At 37.6% G+C, this 19,435-nt stretch overlaps 1 protein-coding gene across 1 annotated transcript in view; it reads right to left on the bottom strand.

The window, feature by feature from the left end:
• Positions 1 to 15,617, bottom strand: part of rtn4r (reticulon 4 receptor) — a 54,365-nt gene extending 38,748 nt beyond the window's left edge. The window contains exon 1 of the mRNA XM_028034086.1: positions 15,030 to 15,617. Coding sequence (XP_027889887.1) covers positions 15,030 to 15,051 — 22 coding nt within the window. The 5' untranslated portion in view covers positions 15,052 to 15,617. The remainder of the gene's footprint in view (positions 1 to 15,029) is intronic.
• Positions 15,618 to 19,435: the final 3,818 nt, after the last annotated feature.

Genomic DNA, 19,435 nt, shown 5'->3' with positions numbered 1-19,435 from the left:
TGAAAGAGAAGAGCTGTATTCCACTAAAGTAGAAAACGTTTGTTTTTTGCTGTTATGAGTAGAAAAAACAAGAAACATAAAACAAATTGAAATAATTTCTGCTTTGACTGCTAGGTGTCTGACTGTTTGCCAATAAGTATGGAACTGGAAACAAAAACACACACACTTTTAAGAGCGAGTAATATCCATAGATATGTCAATATATAGACATACGACAGATAAGTTCTCTTCTGAAAGAAAAAAATCTTTACAGTCTAGGATTTCAGAAAAAATGCTGTAAGACATACGGCATGGTAGTAGGTCCATAAATATTAATACTTAATAATACTTTGGAGCCACATTGCAAACTGAAATCAAAATTTCAACTTCAATGCTATATTTTCGCACTATTGACAAAAATACAGAAAATGCAGCTTCCAAAAGACAACATAAGTTGGTTATGGCTAGAGATACTCAGAACCAGCTCTAATTCTTGTTTTCCTTCATGCTATTTCCTTTTCCTCTCAGTCCTTAACATTTTCATCTTACTTTTGACGTTTAAGGAAAGCAGAGTCAGGATAATGTGCTGACTCTGTTTGATAATAGTAAAAAAACATTACCAACGTTGTGGTTTCTAGTCCAGAAAACCTGTGTGGGCATGTGCCAAGTGAGCCTTAATTTCATTGCCTTCAATACCCTCTGGACAGCCAGTCGACATGTACAGACCACAGGCAGACATTTTAAAAAACACTTTTAAGACAGAAGGTGAAAATGGAGCAGATGTGTTTTGTAAAATTTAAAAACATAAGAGTGATATTGTGAATATGGTTAAAATATCATTGACTTTGATACCAAAACTCTATTTGCAAGTGAATGTAAGGTGGAAGAAAAGTAGAAAATCTCGTAAAATGTCCAGATGGGTGTAGAGAAGGCCTATGTCTCGTCGCTTATTCCCATCTGTAATAAAGTTTCCAGTCTCCTGTCCTTCTGTTTCCGGCCAATTGCTGTATATAGAGAGCACTGATGCACAGTGCTCCCATAACAGAAATACCTAATGGTTGTTTATACTTTCTTATTCATGATGCTAAGGGTTTTGACTCAGCCTATCTCCATTACAGAATAAAGTATGGATAGAACTGATGGGAATTGAAGTGAAACTCTAAATGAGTCCAAATACTTCCCCACCAAAGTGCTTCCATTAACAGCTCAACCTAGCGTGTGATAGACATTTTCAGTTAAGTCTAGCTAAAAGTGTTGCCTTTTATTAATTGTTGCTACAAGATTCACTTTGCTATATAATGTTTTATTTTTGAATAACACCAATTTACAACAAATATCATCTTGAGGCATTGTATGAATTTTTTGTTTCAATTCAATCATACATAAATTCTAATTTATATTTATCAAACAGTATAATAAGCTTGAATAATTATTCAAATTAGTCTAAAATGTTTCTATCTAGGAAAACCCAGGAGATTGGGTTTTCCTTAGGTAATCTTATCAGATTAGATTCATGTCTAATCTGCTAATGGAAATTTAATAATATCTAATAGCAGTGCTGTGTTCATTTTAGTTTGATCGAGAGTCTACAAGCTCCGTAAGTACTGTGAACATTTTCTTTTCAAAAATTATTGACCAGCAGTAGAGAGCAACTGACTTATTGGGGTTAAAATTTTAAAATGGAGCTAGATTGAGACAAAAGAGTAACTTGTGGACAAATTGGCAAAGGGGTTGACCCAGATCCACTTCTTCTTCACATCTTTCACATCATTACTTGGATGGAACAGAGAGGAATTAGTTCCCTAGTGTTTTAATCTACTTTCGAATATATTGAAAATCAACAACAATATATATACAGCATATATATATATATATATATATATATATATATACATTTCTGAAAACAGATGACACACAGATGGCCAATATTTAGCAATTTTGTTGTTTGCTGCTGTGACACTTGAATTTCCCCATAGTGTCGCTATCTATTTAATAACATTACTGTAAGAAACACAATAACTCATATGTACCAATCTTGGTATTAAATTTCTAACAGGAAATAATGTTCTATAATTTGGGGCTTTATTCGTTCAGAAGTACATATTAACATATTGTAAAAATTTTATTTTTAACATCTGCGGCATTATTTACTTTTACTTCTAACAGCTTTTAGCAGATTACAGCAAAAGCAAAGACATTACTGAACAATTGAGAAAAAAAATCTTGACCAATAATAGAACAAAATAACTGGAACCTGGTATGAACTCCTGTTGAGTGATTCAAAATGTTTTCATAAAGATCGTGTTTTTCAAACACACCAGTTCAAGTTATCAAGTGAGCAAAAGCGAACATGGAAATTACCCTCATTGCCCAACCATTTTCTCCAACTGGTGCAATTTGACATCTAACAAATCACAAGTGAGAACTATCTTGTAGATTCACATACACAAGTAATTTCACAGAAGATCATCTGAGCTAGACAACATGTATTTGAAACACAGACCATAAATCACAGGTTGTAGATGAGTGGCGCTTTGGTGATATGGGCAGAATAAAAGCTGGAAAGTTCGGAAGGCATATGTATCAAGACTTTCATAGAATGCCAAAGTGTAAAAATCTGTTTTTGATGTAAAATGTATACTTCTCCAATTTGTCCATGGATACTTTTCAAATCTGTAGTGAAATTCAAGGAAGCTTTTGATGGACATTGTCACTCCATAACATGCAGTTAATGATTCCCACTGTTACTGAAAGGGTGACTTACTTATTGGAAGAGGTTTTTATGTGTAAGCTAAAACCTGAAATTGTCACATGGCAATTTGTTACTATGGGGACATGGGCACAACCTTTATTCAGAGACAATGCTGATCAAAGGGTCACACAGATTTCTAAGATATATTTTCTTCTTACCTGGGCATCAAAGGATGTGAAAGGTGTTTCTATTGTGCTGTTTCTTTTATTTCAAAGTCTGTTTTGTTGTGATTGTAGCCCCTTCCAAGTGAAGATCAGATTTAAGTTCTCCATTTTGATTTGACATGATTCAGAAACACTAAATAGGATTCAGGGGGCTTTGTGGAGTCACAAATGTCATTAACCTAGAGGTGAATTCAAAGCAATTTCTGGTCTGTTTCACCATGTTACTCTCCTAAATTGTAGGGGAGTAACATGAACCCTTTACCACTACTAAAAATATTGTTCACCTGCTAAGCCTTGTGTAAGTAAGCAAGCAAACAACAGCAGATTTAGGCAGTCCCGTTTCTTTTACTTTCATATATATTTACTTCAATGTTAGGTTGGTACTTCTAAATTATGTGTGTGAGTCCAGACAAAAAGGGGCTGAAGACTGTTCTGACTCATATTTCACCGTTTCAATAGACACTTGTTCTTGTAATGCCTTTTAAATGCCAGGTAGGAAATACTTAACAGCTAGGCACAAATTCAATATGCTAATGCCTTTTAGCGTGGCTACAGAACAGAAGAAAACATAACCTGTCAATTACCCGGAATACAATTGCTAAACCACCTGGAATCTCCACAATACAAATGAGCTTAAATTCATGCTGCAAGTTGTGCTGTTAATTACAAATAATGTCAGAAAAATTAACCTTTTCTGACTTATTGGGATCACGTTGAATTGCATTAAGTTTAAAGAGGTATATGCCAGTAGTAACTTCATCAAGTGCTTAATTAAAGTGCCAGGTGTAAATTTCTGGCTTTGATTTATGCTAACAGAGGAAATGCTGATCTGTCAACACTCATTACCCAAACAAATGGATGAGGGTGCACTTTAGAAGACAGATGCAAAATGGAAAAACAGCAAAAAAGTGACTAAAAATACAGACTACATCAAAAAGTATTGATATTACAGCCAATTTCATTCCTTGTTGGCAATTTTTACTCTCACAAGAATTTGCTGGTCAAGGACCTAAGATGGCACAGTGGGGCTGAATTGACTTCAGACTACTTTGTTTTTCATACAGATATCATTGAGACCCCCTCAGCATAATTTGTTTACAGCTCAGAAATGGAGAGGTGGCTGGGCTCATTTCTCTCCCTGGGATAATTGCTGTGATGATGGGCTTTGCTGAAAACATGAACAGGCATGAGAACAAGCATGTGAGATCTGCAGGAGTGGAAAAAAATGTTTGCTCCCACAGACCTCAAGATATGGGGGCGTCAAGACAAAGTCAAACCAATGTACATCAGTCTGTCATTCTTCTGAGCTTCATCAGATATCACTTGTTGTCATCAATCCACTTAAGATTGACTTTAGAACTACTGTTTGTTACTTTTAAGACATACAATCAGTTTTTAAACATCATAGCTTATTTTTCCTTATATTACACATTATTTTGGGTTTTGACTCACTTTCAAACTTTGTAGTCTCTTGTTTTGGTATCTCTGGAAATGTGGAATTAAACCACTTACAAACTATAAAATTTCAGGGTATTGCAATCTCAAAATGTTATTGGAAATCTAGCTTTCAGGGGGAAATGCAGCAATCCAGGAAAAACCAACCAAATGACAAATTGTATCAGCATGGAATTGATTTTCAGCAAGGTTCAGAAGAACAGTTGTAATGGAGTTTAAGTGTGTAAGAGCTATGGTTTTTGGTTAACTCAAAAAGCAGTCACGATTATACAGAAATTTCATCAGCAGAGGGAGATTTGTTGCATGTCAGAAACAGAGAAATCATTGTGGTTTTATGAGGGTGCAGGTGTAGAAAAAAATTTAAAAGGGGTGAGGGATAAATGAATAACCAAAAATAACAGTAAAAAATGAAAACTGAGTGGCATAATCTCTAGCTAGAACTAGCAAAAGTTTCATCTGATTTTGAAATGGCAAATGGACAAAAATGTGAAAAGTTTGGTTAAGACAGATTGTCAGTTTTAAAAAGAACTGACAGATAATAAGTTCTGAAATCTTATGAATAACATGACTGCTGTAAGTGGAACACAATCAAATTACTATTGTAGACCATGCAATACTGATGAAATATAGTATTTTACATAACAGCACTTTAAAGGTGCTGTGTTTTCAAGTTTATATTGGGTTCTGAATGACTTGCAAATATCTGAATTCCTTCAATTATGATTCAGAACACATGAATAAGAAACATGTCTGAAACAGTCCAACCTTTTGACTGTCTGAAACAGTCAAACAAAAACAGACAAAGGAGGGGAAAACTAACTCATGACAGACAATTTTCTAATTTCATCTACTGATGATGTGACAATCTTGGAAGGAACTTTAGTTCACATAATTCTGAAGCCATGCATAACATATGGTCGATGTGAAACCCATTGTGGGCTAAGTGGCTGAAGTCCATGCTTGCCTCTTTCCTGCCAGCCTCCAGATCCGTAATAAATCCCCTCACATTACCCTCCCTCTATCTTTCCAACCATCCTCACTACCTCCCCTGAGCCCAGCAGATTACAGATATCATTATAATGGACGTCCTGGCAGGCTAGTTGTGGTCACATTTAATTTGCCATGGCCTGATATCTACACAAGATAATCAGCATTTACACCTGAGAGTGATGACAGAAACAGCAACAAGGTGTTCCAGGGTGAAACGGTAATAGAATTATAAAAAGAAGATTGATCAACACAGCGTAAGCTGAGTTGGAGAAAGCAATAGTAAGAGAGCAATATACAGAATATGGAAGAATATGCATTTAGCACACAGTCCACAGGGACAGAGGAGAGCAAAGATGAAGCAGGGTTGTCAGATTTGCATTTAAATAAGAATAGCCTACTTTGAGCCCCTAGATGACTGTGAGCAAAACCTGATTCACCTGGACACAAGACTTACCAGCTTAAAAGGAGCTCTTTTCCTTTGTGGAATGTTTTGCTTTGTGGAGGCTACATGTAGATAAACCTAAGTGTTCTTGCAAAGTGAAGGTTATAGGCTGTTCTTACTATGAGACAAGTGGGATTTCCTCTGATTGCACTGTTATGCTTCCGAGAATGTTTAGTGTCTTACTTCCCTCTAGCTGTTGTAGGATTATGTCTTTCCTGCTTTACAAATCCTTTGCTCCCACCTGCAACTCACCTCATTCATTGGTGTATGAACAAAAGGTATCACCTGATGAAAATTTTAAAATCTAGTATACAGCCGTCAACATTAACCCCTTAATAAATGCGATTGACTAAAAATGTTCAACATATTAATATTACAGAATACAGACCACTGTGCCAAAAGATTTTAAAAAGAAAAGAAAAAAAACAGCGATGGATATTTGGATAAAACCAAGGTAGTATGTAGCTGATTAATTGCAATGGTGACTTATCCTTTTACCAAAGTACAGTTATAGTTAACTTTTATAAAATACCTTTGAAACAAATTGACTTCTTTTAAATCTCCCCGAATATGGAAACCTGAAAAAAAATAGGTGTGTTTGTTTTTTTTCCGGAATTTATGAAAGTACTTTAAAACCACATACAAATTTATGCACAATCGTTTGAGAACAAGGCAACAAAATGGGTTGTTTACAGGTACAAAGGATGGGCCAAAGTTATGACGCATAGGTATGAAATGAAGCATAAATAAGTAAAGAGGCAAATTTAGATGGAGCCATTTATAGCTTTGTATTGAGCCACAGACATACATTTTAAAATGTACCTGTAGTATAATTTTGATGGCTATTAAAAATTTAAACTCTCATGTAAAAGGCATTTTTTTCCATCTCTTGGTATTTATCCATAATCCTGGCTTCACTCTGACGCTGCTCACATCCTGGATCAGTGAGCTACTTCATCTGAATGGCAGTGCAGCCTGTATAAGGAAGAGCCAAGACGGGTTGACTTATAAGGCTGACAATGTATCCATTCACACATCTAATTTAAGAGCAGCTTCTGCTCTGCCTAATTAACAATTTACTAGGCCATCAGTCACTTTCCACTGTGGTATAATCAGCGTCACCGGTGTTCAAGTAGCTATTTGCACACCTCCATATCTGCAACAAGATTAGAAATGACATTCAACTTTTAAGGATGCACAAATAGAAAAGAGGCCACTGGTTCAAGGATTGTCAGAGAATTTCATGAAAGAACAGACTGAACTGAAAGATGTTCCCTCCACTACAGAACTAGATGAAGTGCGTTTGACAAATTAACCATCTCTCTTTGTGCACATTAGGAACTCACACCACATAATGTCTTTGCCATTACAGAATCCTTTTCAGAAGCACATTCACTCAGATGGGCAGCTTTTATCTTTGAATTTGTGGTTTATTTAATTTATGTCTCAGTATTGTCAGGCCATTTTTTAATATATTTACTGTTTGGGGGTAAAGCCACTAAAGGCTTTGAAGGATTATGATCCAGCGGATTTTTATGAAAATAAAAATACATGCCCCCAAGTGAGTCCACTTGCGTCATCCTGAAATTGCATTCATTGCACTAACCCATCTAGTTGGCCCTATTTAACAGCCTACTCAAGATGAGAGCTAACATTTATTTTCCTTTTATCATATTAAGAAACAAGTTGAGGGTGTATGTGTGTGTTTGTGTTCTGGTGGGGGTGGGGGTGCAACATGTTCTCAGTAGGTTGTCTCTCCAAATTTTCTAACAGCACAATAATAACCCACAGAGAGGATTAAGGACTGGCAATCTGGGGGAATAGCATATTCTGTTTCGACTGCTTTACATTTCACCCCTCAGCTTCCTGTGTATAAACAAATGGAATTTCGCTCGTTTATCCACTTAGTTCCTCTGTCTTGCTGATTAGCGGTGTAGGGCTGGAAGAATTGGATAACCTAGAGTAGTGGGTTCCAAGGATATCTGGGGCCAGCATGCATCTGTGTATCTACGTGTGTGTGTGTGTGTGTTGCTGAGGATATACATGTGTATGTGTGATTGTGCGGTATAAGTGCTACTTCAAGGGTGCGGCCAATTAAAGAAGCTCCCAAAGCAGTGTGCTCATCAGGATGCAGTGAACATAGCTGATCCACTCCTGGATAGCTCACAGCAGTCTGTCACTGGAACTGAGGCATTAATACCCCCTAGCTTTGCAGCATATAGTATTGACATCCTTATCCTGTAAACACTGAGAAATCCATAGGAAGATGGATACAATCTGACATAAATGTTTGCAAAAAAGCTTTCTTGCATGTACTGGTTGTGCTATACAACAGCACAGATTTTAGGTAAATTAAAATGTGTTGCTGATCCCATTAACCGGTGTTCTATAAAAAGAGCATCTATTTTTAAGTATTGTAAAAATGGGCAAACAACAGAGTGCTTATTTCTGCACATTTATGTGGCTTCCCAAGTCCATATTCAGGATGAAAGCAAAAGTTGTTAACTCAGGATTTCCAAAGACGGTCCTCAAGGGCTGGCATCCAGTATATTTTGGTTCTATCCCTGGTTCAATGCACTTGGATAAATGATGGCTTGTTAGCAGATCTCTTTCAAACATCTTTATATTGAGGAGGTAGTAACCATCATCAGGGAGAGAATCAAAACATACAGGATACCGATCCTTGAGGACTGACGTGTTATGCCCCTGTTGTAATTGTGTGTCTTATTTTCTTATTAGACATATTAAAACTTAAAATGTCAACACTTCTATGAGACGTTATATGAGAATTACAAAGCAATTACACTTTGGATAGATGTTTACATGTGAGAAAAGAAGGAGGTAGTGACTTTTTTTAATGGGGGAGCTATAAATACTGCATTACATAATTTTTTAAGTACTTGTTTGTACAGTGGATTGTGTTCGTAAACTTCCTGCACATTAAAATTCTATTTCACCTTGGAAACGTTATTTTAATTAAAAAGCATGAAAAATTACCCCGATAACTGTCTTAATTGTATCTCATTGAACAGAGCCATTGAGAAAGATATTGATGTGACTAACTATACGTACTTTTTGCCATCCTGTTACTCTTTAACTGCCTTTACTTTCTACACAGAGTGATTGACTGAGCTACTGCTGCAATTACCTTTATGAACTCAGACTTTAACTAATATATTACAACTGTAATATTATTATAGTTGTAATATATGGTTATATACTACTATAACCATAATATGTACAGTAGTCATATATAATGGTTCTATATTATGGATTAAAGGTTTAAATTATTAAACTTCAAGTTTTTGTAAGTAATTGGATGTAAATTATCTAAATAGGATTAGATTTTTTCGATCTTACACTTCTGTTGTTCGAATTTTCTTTGTGAATAAATAAATAAATAAATGAATACTGTTGACTAAACTGATTTGAACTCAATGCTTACTTTTGAGAGTCCACTGTTGTCCATCAGCCAAAAACTTTCATCACATCTGGTGTTTCAGAATCTTGATCTTTCAACAAGTTGCAAATACAGCTTGCAAATACAGGTGCAGTATTGCTGCTGTTTCAACAGTCCGCCCCACGCCCCCTCTATAACTTTTAAATCCAACAAAACCGAAAGGGACAATCAGGCTGGAGAGTTGAGAATAAATGCTGGAAATCTTGTAGTTTAGCAGGAACAATCACTGTGTCTGCAGCACTGGTCACTATTCTTCCCAAATTCTGGTCGTGTGTGCTGTTACATTACAATTCAGTGACCGGTGCAGACTGCTCCTATGGGCTCTTTGCACCTGCCGCGCTGACGTCACAACCGCATGCGCAAATGCGGCTCTCTTTTTTTCTGCTTTGAGTTACCATGACAGCTAGAAAAGACAAAGTAGTATTTCAGACGCAAATAAAACAATACTATGCACTTTGTTGCCTTCCTAATATAATGGGCTTCTAAGTTTTCATTGATTTCCAAGCGGTCCTGAATTAAGAAGACGGTGGCTTGTAAATATTTGTCGCTACCAGTTAAAACTAACACCGCACAGCAAAGTTTACAGCCTTCACTTCACTCTGGATCAGCTTCTTCAACCTAAAGAAGAAGGTAAAGGAGCCTCCTGTGTTATTTCCATGGAATCACTTCTGTATTCACACTGAAAGAGCAAGTGTATGGGAACGAGAGAGCAGACCAGAGCCAGACAGCTGAGCTACTGATCTACCTGTACACACTGCTGTAAACACCGTCCTGCTTCACAAGAAGCATGCAAAACTAATAAAACAAAATAACACGGAGACCTTAAGGAACATGAGCAACAACTCAAAGCAACAACTTTGAACATGAACAATCAGCTGAACTAGACCTCTGACACCAGAGCTGCTCTACTGTTAAGCTATGGGCTTGTTGTTCCTCAGGCTTCATGAGCAAAAAGCCTGAACCGTAAAATCCCCATTACTTGGTCTCTGACACTAACGACAATAAACGCACGTAATATACTTGAAAATAAGGTAAAAACATTGTCCGTTAGAATGGATGAAAAATGTTTAGATACTTTAATAGCACATTTTTACAAGACAAATGTCAGAGAATATTGCCTACTAGCATAAGCTAAAGCTAATGTTAGCCACAAAGTTTAAAGAAATTAAAACTCACCTTTGTATTTGTGTATAACGAGGCGTACATCTTAAAACCTTTCTCCAGCTTACTTGTTGGGGCTTCGGATCAATGTACATCATTAATTGTTGCCTTGGACAAGCCCTGCAAACACCCAGTGTAAAGTGCCATTTTCAGTAGATCGGAAACGATCGAGCCGCTATTCCCCGAACGCGGAAGCTGACGTGCAAAGAGCCCATTGTGCTGAACTATGGTGCACTCATTGGTCATATTGGCTGATTATGAACAATTGTGAAAAATTAATGTAAGCTGCATTCCCAAAGTAGCAGCTAATCTTTCCAGCGCATTGTTGCAGCATCCTGGAGCATCCTGATAATAGACACTTCAGCAGGAAAATATATTTCTGTCTTTATTCCGTTTTACTACCTGCACCTTCTTCAGACCTCCCCATAACTCACAGGACACTACACACACACACACACACACACACACACACACACCCACACACACACACACACACACACGATCCAGGTAGCTCTCATCCTGGGCTTGTGTAAACATCCATACAAGCATTACTGTAAGATGGATCAATTTTACATTCCCTTTTAAGAGGCTTGAGATGTCTTGTCTCATTGGGAAGTTATGACTTGGTGTTTGTTCTCATCTTTTTTTAAGAAATACTCTATCCATTAAAAGCTTAATGTTCTCTGCATCCATCTTGTGGCCCGCTTTTAACAAAGCTGAACGTTTTTGTGGATGGGGGGGGGGAATGTACTAATTTGACATAAAAAAAACCCCTCATTGTTTTGTGGTTTAAGACCCTTGAAGAAAAAGGTTTCAGTTCCACCATAATGGTTTTATCCATTCATTTGCACTTTATTGGCTTTGCTTGGCAGTAGACAGGGAGCAACGGCACCCCCGAGCAACAGCTTTCCCACAGAGGCATTTGATCATATGCTGACTGGGTGAAAAAGAGTGTAAATTAAAGTCCCTCCTCACCCTGACACTTTAAACACGAGACACGACAGGCCATATTTTCTCAGCCAAATCAGGAGCCCAAGAGATGGATACCAATTATAATTGCAGCAGAAATAAAAAAAAAAAAGAAATCAGACATAGGTGTGTGTCAGTAGCCTGGTGCTAAATCACAACAGCACCAGTTGGATGATGAAAACGTGCCTGGAGGGTTTGAGGAACCCAGAGCCATTCTTTGCAGAGTGATGGAATGTGCACTTGAATTTGCATCATTCTGTGACATATCAAAGAGAATACACAAGCAGATGTGCCTCTTTGATTTTCCTAGTTGTGAGATGCAGAGTTATTTTGTGGGTCCACAATAATCTGCGGCTTTCTTACCATAATCCTCCAGTTTTAGCCAAGTAATGAACATCGTGAGGAAGATAAAGTGTGTACAGCATGTTGTATAAGCTCTACATATCTCTGTTTGTGTGTTTATGTGTGTGTTTGGAGAGAGGGAGAAACTGCGTGTTCTTACGACTTTGGGTAGCAACTGGATTATAGCACATGCTAATGTAACAAACTAGACAGTACAGATACACACACGTAAATACAAAAACACTTTATTCTTAACAAGATGTTATATTGAGTACCATTCACTTAACTAACTCTATCCCTGACCTAGGTCTGAATTCAAACCTCCAAGTCTGATCTACAGTCTGAGGTGAATTTCACAATTTGCATCTGCCCACTGGGGTTTGTCACAACTTTCCATGGACATGTATCTGCAGCCAAGACTTTGTGAGCACTCTGACTGAATGCTAACAGTAAGAATAATGGAACCAATTTAAAGGGTTGCCTCAAACAGACAACTGTTAAACAAAACCACAAGTAGGATCTTCTCAACCGAAGAAGAAACACAACAGGGGACACTTGTGTATAAGAAATACCATCTGATGATTTTTTTTTTTTTGTAAATGGAAAAACTTTAGCCTTCATTTTAGATTACTTTCTTCTGCATCTGCTCTGAGTAGAATATGTGCAAACAAGCCTGGTATTTCCCCATATTGGACTATATTTAGTAAAATCCTGTTTATCTCTGAGTGGAATGTTGTGGTTTAATGGGTCCAAAAAATAAGCTTCGGCGCTATCCCGGACCTTAACCATTATTGGTACATACTAAACCCTATAACCTTGAGCTTAGCCTAAACTTAGTTAATATCCTTACTAAAGCCATTAATCCCGAAAAATATAGTACACCACATTTAAACTAGAGTTTAGTCCAAATAAGATCTACTGGCTTTAACATCATAAGTTTTTACTAGAAAATGGTCTAAAGAGGAACACAGACAAGCGCAAGCACAAATCTACAAATTAATTTATATTTAGATTGTTTTTAAGATATTGTATTGACTACTAATTATTTGAATAACTCCATGATTAGCGCTAACACAAATCATAACTTTGGTCCCTGAAAGGAACATATCTAAGCAGGCTCTTGGCGAGTTTGCATCTTACACTATTGTAGACTATTGCTCTGCCATTTTGTTCTCATCTTCATACATCATTGCATATGAGGTTATGCTTTTTGTTAAATAATTATTTCTATATGACTTATACATATACATACTAGAAAAAAGTTCAAAATGTATGTTTTATTTGGGGGTGGACTTTAAATAACATCATACTTCTTTTTATTTTGGTTCTTATTCTCATTTCTGCCAACTGGCTCTTATGAAATGTGACAAAACAGTGATCAAACCAAAATAACTATGAATAAGCTCCTGATTGCAATATTACATGTGAGCATTACATAACCACATTTCCTTACAGAATAACAACTTAAATTGTCAGTTGTCAGCTCTTGGTCTGTTTTCCCTTTCATCAACCCATAACCCACTTGCATTCTTTTCATTCCTTCATTATTCCATTTCAAACTTGCATACAGACTATTTTGTATCCATTTACCTAATGCATGACATTACTTTGTTGTTGCAGTGGAGTACTTACAAGATTTGTGGAGTTCAAGTAACACAAAAATGTTTGTTAATGTAATTTGAATATGTAGTGTCTGTACATTTAGTATTGCATTATGTTCTCTTATTTTGGTATTAGTCCTCATTTAGGTCTCCTGGCTCTTATAAAATATGTCTAAATATGATCTGACTCAAGTGACTAAGAGGCCTCTGGTTTGTAGATATTATTTATTGGATTCATTTGGCCACACTGTCTTGGCAGACTGCCCAAAGATTATAGAAAATAACTTTTAAAGTGGTGGTTATGCTCTTTGCAGCTTTGCTGAAAAAACATCCTGTAGCCTATTAGACTCTTCCATTTTGTACCTGAAGAAGCCAATACAAAACAACCAAAAAACAGAAAGAGATGAAGGATGTAGTGACCAGTAACTATTTTTGAAAGGGCAACTTAAACAAGTACACATATAAAAGTTTGTATTTCTATCTCTATTGGGACACTATATTTCCTTCCATTCAGTCCAGTAGTATCTGTGACCATCTCTGACTAGATTTACTGTAGCCCTAACCCTAACCCCCACCTCTACACCACAAACGTATGTTCCAACACATTAGGATTGGGTTTTAATCCCCATTATGACCATCAGTCAAGAGAAGGTAGGTGATTGTCCTTGGAAAGGTTCTAAAGAGGCTACATAGCGCACGGGCACGCACACACACGCAGAGAGAGAGAGGGAGATAGACACAGAGAGAGAGTTATCTCATAGTGCTGCTTGTCAAGCAGCACTCACCGTGTCCATATTATTATCTCTGCACTGCATTAAACATAAGCTTTTTGCACATAAAAGTAGGCTCGGGTACATGCAGGTGCAGGAAGACAAGCATGCCAGGTGCTTCTCCATCCTTCCTCTTAGATTTCTCCTCCCTCCGCGCGCAAACGTGCGCGCTCTCACGCACGCACACACGCACAAAAAATACCCTTGGCTTGCCAACAACATGCTCTTCCCTTCTCCCCCCCCGCCAGGGAATTAAATTCTTAACCATTTCTGGCGGGAATGGGATCGCGTCCGCGCTCTCATTATTGCACCTCCAGACACAGTCCAAAAGCGACGCGGCCCAGTTTCCCCTCACTTTGGCGGCGGCACCCTGCGAGCGGCGATGCCACAAAAAAACACTAATTATAAGCCAAGAAGCTGGAGAGGGATGTGGTGTTAGTGAGCCGCCAAGCGGACCATCTGCAGACTCCATCAAAAAAAAAAAAAAAAAAAAAAAAAAGTCAGAGCGGATGCCTCGGTTAAGTTGCGAAATTGGTCACCATAAACAGAATACTCTGGCTCATTTATATAGAGAAACAGCGGAGAATCTAATAATTATTCTGAACTATAACTCAATTAGTCAAGGTCGTTTGCATTACCAACTAATGTTGGCCATTGTCCTATAGCCTAATATAAAACACATATTGTCACAATGCAAATTAAAGGTCGTTTTGTCGTATTATTCGTCATGGCTTATGCATCAGTTTCTCTAAAACACATTAGAGCCTGCGGAGTAAACTCCAATAAGAGCAGCTGGATTATTTCTCCCACTGTTCTGTCACAACGCACCGACGTGGATTTAACCACTGTGCACAAACCCATCGAAATCATCCAATTTAATAATAATAATACTAATAATTAATTATTATTATTATAATTATAATAAAAACTTATTCTCTACTTACCATCAAAAACGACGGTCCTCATGGTTTAGATGGGGGTGAAATCCTGGAGCGCTATAAATCCAAGTCGAACGACTCCCGGTCGTGCGCAGAGATAGGTGAGATATCCGTTATTTAGTGAAATTTGTGGGGTGTATGCAAATCCCAGCAAGTAAAGGTGGGGGAAACGAACAGCTTTGCACCCTTCAAACTTTAGCCGTAGGTCTTCCCAGGTGGGGAGCCACGTCTCCGCTCGTACCCTGGCTCAGTCATGTGGATGAGGATTTCAGGAAAAAGTCAGTAGTAAATATCCAAATTTAGATCAGCAGACTCGACACCTCCCCGAAAAATGTGGGACGAGCAGACAGCTCTGGAATAACAACAATAAAAGAAAAAGAGCTCAAAGTGTTATTGCAGTTGTTGAAAATTAACAAAATAATAACAGAAAAAAGAAGCCAGCGCTGAATCCAAAGGTTGTAATCGCAGAACACATCCAGTTCGATCAACGATCAACTGTTCGTGTTTGTCACAGTATATTTTCCAAGTGCACAGAGAGGAAAGTGTGTGGCATGAGCGTGGACGACGGCCGCACTGGTGCGCATCCGTGTGCTTTCACCCGGCGGGGAGGAGATGAGGGCGGGGCGGCGAGGTGCGTCTGGCGGAAAAAAGAGACAGAAAGAGAGGGGGAGAGAAAATTCAAAGGATGAATCTTTTATGGCTATGTGTCAGGGTACAAAAAAAATATCCCCCCTTTTATTCAAAAAGAAAAGTTGGAATATTTATAATGGCAAAAAAATGTCTCCAGGCTATTTCCTGCCAGCGTTTTATGATACCCGCATTAAAGCTATTAATAGAAAGTGGTGAAATTTCCAGATTTTACAGAGTGACTCGCAGACCTAATGCCATTTCTTGTAGCGCCGTGCCTGCGCTCTGATGAATGTTTTATGTGCAGGGGCTCAGGGTTGGTGGTGTGGCTGTGTAGGACGATGACGTGCGGCGAATCTATTTGTATCGGACTCAAGGCGCACAACATGCATAGAAAAATAAGCTCTAAAATAGAGGCACAGAGCCAAGCCTAATCCTGGGACCCGAGTTTTCTCCAGAGAAACTCCTGCTTTTATGTCTTCGTCAAGTTCTCATACACCACCTGGAAAAAAAAAAAAAAGATTTTCATCCTGTCTGGTTAGAATAAACTTTATTTTACGAAAGTACTTGTGTATAATAGGCAACTCAAACAATTCCCTGATATGCACGACGTGTTAGATGCACAGAACCTTTCATTTATTTTGCACATATTAGTGATGACATTTACTAAGTGACTAGATGTTAAATAGTCACTGCTGATAGTACCACTAATTCAGCGGCGCTCATCGGGTCTGCATGTACTGCCGAGCCTTGCTCAGACCCATGAGAATTGGGGGTCTCCACACAAGAACGTTATCTTTAGGTGTTACACGCCCCCTACCGGCGAACATTAAAAGAACATTATTTTTTATCTGAGGAACAGAGAATCTCTGGTGATATCCAAGGTACTCCTGTAGATTAATATTAGACGTCACATTGGTAACTTACTGTGTCTTACTTCCTTAAGGATACTACCTCACTGTGTATTACTTCCATCATGATTAACAAATGTAGACCAGCTACAACTACAGCAGGTAAGTATTTATTTCCACTGCAGGAAAACTTTACTCTGCTTTATATGTATTTGAGCTGATGACATCACACGATGTAAAAGAATCAAACTGATCAGTTGGAATAAGAAGATATGTTATTTTGGTGCTTGTTTATTTTTTTATAATTTTTTTATAGATTTGAGAGACCATCAAAAGAGAGAAAATTTGTGGTGGTCTAGCAGATAAAATCTCAATTTATACATTAAAATTTGTGGTTGAAATATGGCAAAACATGGAACAATCAAGGCTTATAAAATGTTTTTAAGTCTCTGTATGCCTGGCACAATATTAATGCCTACAATAATTACAGTACACTTTGTAGTTTGAGACAGATAATAACCGAAAGATTACCACAGTGAGCAGGTGAATGGAAGCCACTGTCAGGTGGACGGTTTAGACCAGTGAAACAGGAATAGGCTAATCCCAAGCTTACAACCACCACCAATGTTGAATCACACCATCAGAATATGTCAACGAGCTGCTCGCCTGGTATTTGCTCTCAGTGGGGATGAGCAGAGCCAGATGGCCTGTAGAGACGTGGGCCAAAGCCGCCACGGCAACCTGCTGAGAACGAGGTCACCCCACACAAAAGAAAATGGTGTCACCTTTCGTGATTGTCTTTGTCTCTCCTACTTTATCCAAATACGTCTGGCTGGGTAAACACATGCATGAGTGTCATCCTGTCACGTTGTTGTATAGCTTTGCTTTTGAAGCAGAGACAGCTTAGTTCAGGTAAAGAGATGGAAATAAAACCATGTGTAAAGAAACAGACATCAAACACCTGTGTACTTTCCTTACTTAACATTATTAGTAGCACGTTTTTTAACACCTTTGTCTTGCACAGACCAACAGACAATACAGTACCAGAGTAACCCAGTTCTGGAGGCATATTAAGTGATAACCAACTCTTCAAACAGAAACTGCTGTCGACAGAATAAGAATAAGCCTTGCATGCAAAAAGGATCCTAATTAAGTCAAAGCAACGTTGTTACTTCTACATTATTACAACGCGACGTTCTCGGACAATAATCACTCCTAAATATATATAAGAAGGATAATTATATGCTAAGATACTTCCAAAGGCCAGGAAGTTTATGGGTGCATGACACCTGATTACTTCCTCTAGAACATTAAATAACAAGCTTATAAATACTCCTCTCATTTTGCTGTTATATATCACAAAGACATGAGGGAGCAAGTGAAAAGGACACCTTCCACAATAAGCAACTATAAATTAACTAACAGCAGATCATTGCCATGTGAAGTAAAAAAAAAAATAAGATTGAGGATCTTTAATTCATGACAGTAATGAAATGAGTCAAGCTGTTGAGTCTCAAAGGCAACGGATCCCTATAGGCTGGAGCTCTACCATTCTTTTCATCATAAGTCTGACAGATCAAAAGGAGAGCAGGGGCATAAATGACTTCCTTTGGTAATGGGGAAGTTAGTTGTATCCTGCTGCTACAGGAACTGCAACTGGCTCAATATTAATCACAGTTTATGAATAAAAGCTAAGGATTTTACTCAGTTTATATTACAGAATGAGCAAGTTGAACATGAAATTTAATTTGTGATTATGTCAAAGGTCCTGGAGGCCTTCTACACTAACTCATCCTGTGGCATATCCATATTTCTTCTTGAATGATCTTCCCCCGTGTCTCCTATGAGGTTCAGAATTACAGAAATATTCAAAAATGGCGCTGGCATATGCTTTCGTAAAGTTCTCCGCTGCATTTGGCCGGTGTTGGCCCATAAGTATAGTATAAGTATAAGTATAGCTTCATTTGTCACTTTAGGCCATATTGCTTTTTTAGCTTTTGCCTAAACCAGAAGCAGATGGAGTCTGATAAAGAAATGTTTTGATTAATTAAAAGGGGAAAATATGTATAAAAAGTAAAACAAAATCCTAATCAGGGAGGGAATCCCTATTGGTTTAGCAGCACAAAAGGTTTTTGTAAAATATAAGCCTTTCTATAATATGTAAAAAAAAAAAAAAAAAACAAGGCATAGTTTTATTAGTTGTTAGAATGTGAGTTATACAATACTGTAAAATACTATTTGCCCTCGTATAGTTTTGAAAAAATAAATATTTACATTTTCTTTAGCCTACTTCATTGGGTTAGACAGGTTCTAATTAATTTTACTTTAGTTAATATTCAAGAGGTTATCCACTAACTAGAGTGTGGACACTTTAATTAACCCCAACCCAAAAGTATTTAATAATCAAAATCAATTTGACTTTCAACAGAGAAGGGAAAATGTATTCTTATGGATTGTTTTGGATGTTTTTTTTTTTATTATTATAATTGCCGCCTCAGCCTGACAAAAAGACAAAATTAGAAAAAAAAATGTGTTGGCAAGAAAGTTCCTAACATGACAAAGAAATTGTTTATCTTTCTGTATATTCAGTAAACAAACATACAGGTGCATCATTGTCACTTCATAAAAAATATGATTGTAACGTAGGTATATTTGTTTCACTAAACCGTTATAATCAAACCATGTATTTTTTTTCCTAAAGCAATAGCAATAGAAATCCTGACAGACAAAGAGCTATGGACTGTTTATAGAATAATAATGGCTTCCTGGGTACCGACATGAAAGAGGCACCCTCTTGGACTGTGTCTTACTGAGGAGCAATGCACCCAAATTAAAAATGAGCAAAGCAAACAAAACCAGGCATGTAAATTTCCTGCTGGCTTTCTGTCTCTAATTGGGTGTCTTACAGATCTGCTACGTAATCATAAATCTCAT

This window comes from Xiphophorus couchianus, chromosome 12, assembly GCF_001444195.1.
Source record: "Xiphophorus couchianus chromosome 12, X_couchianus-1.0, whole genome shotgun sequence".
Taxonomy (NCBI): Eukaryota; Metazoa; Chordata; class Actinopteri; order Cyprinodontiformes; family Poeciliidae; genus Xiphophorus; species Xiphophorus couchianus.
The sequence above is the reverse complement of the archived record's forward strand: the minus strand, read 5'-3'. Positions and strand labels throughout refer to the sequence as shown.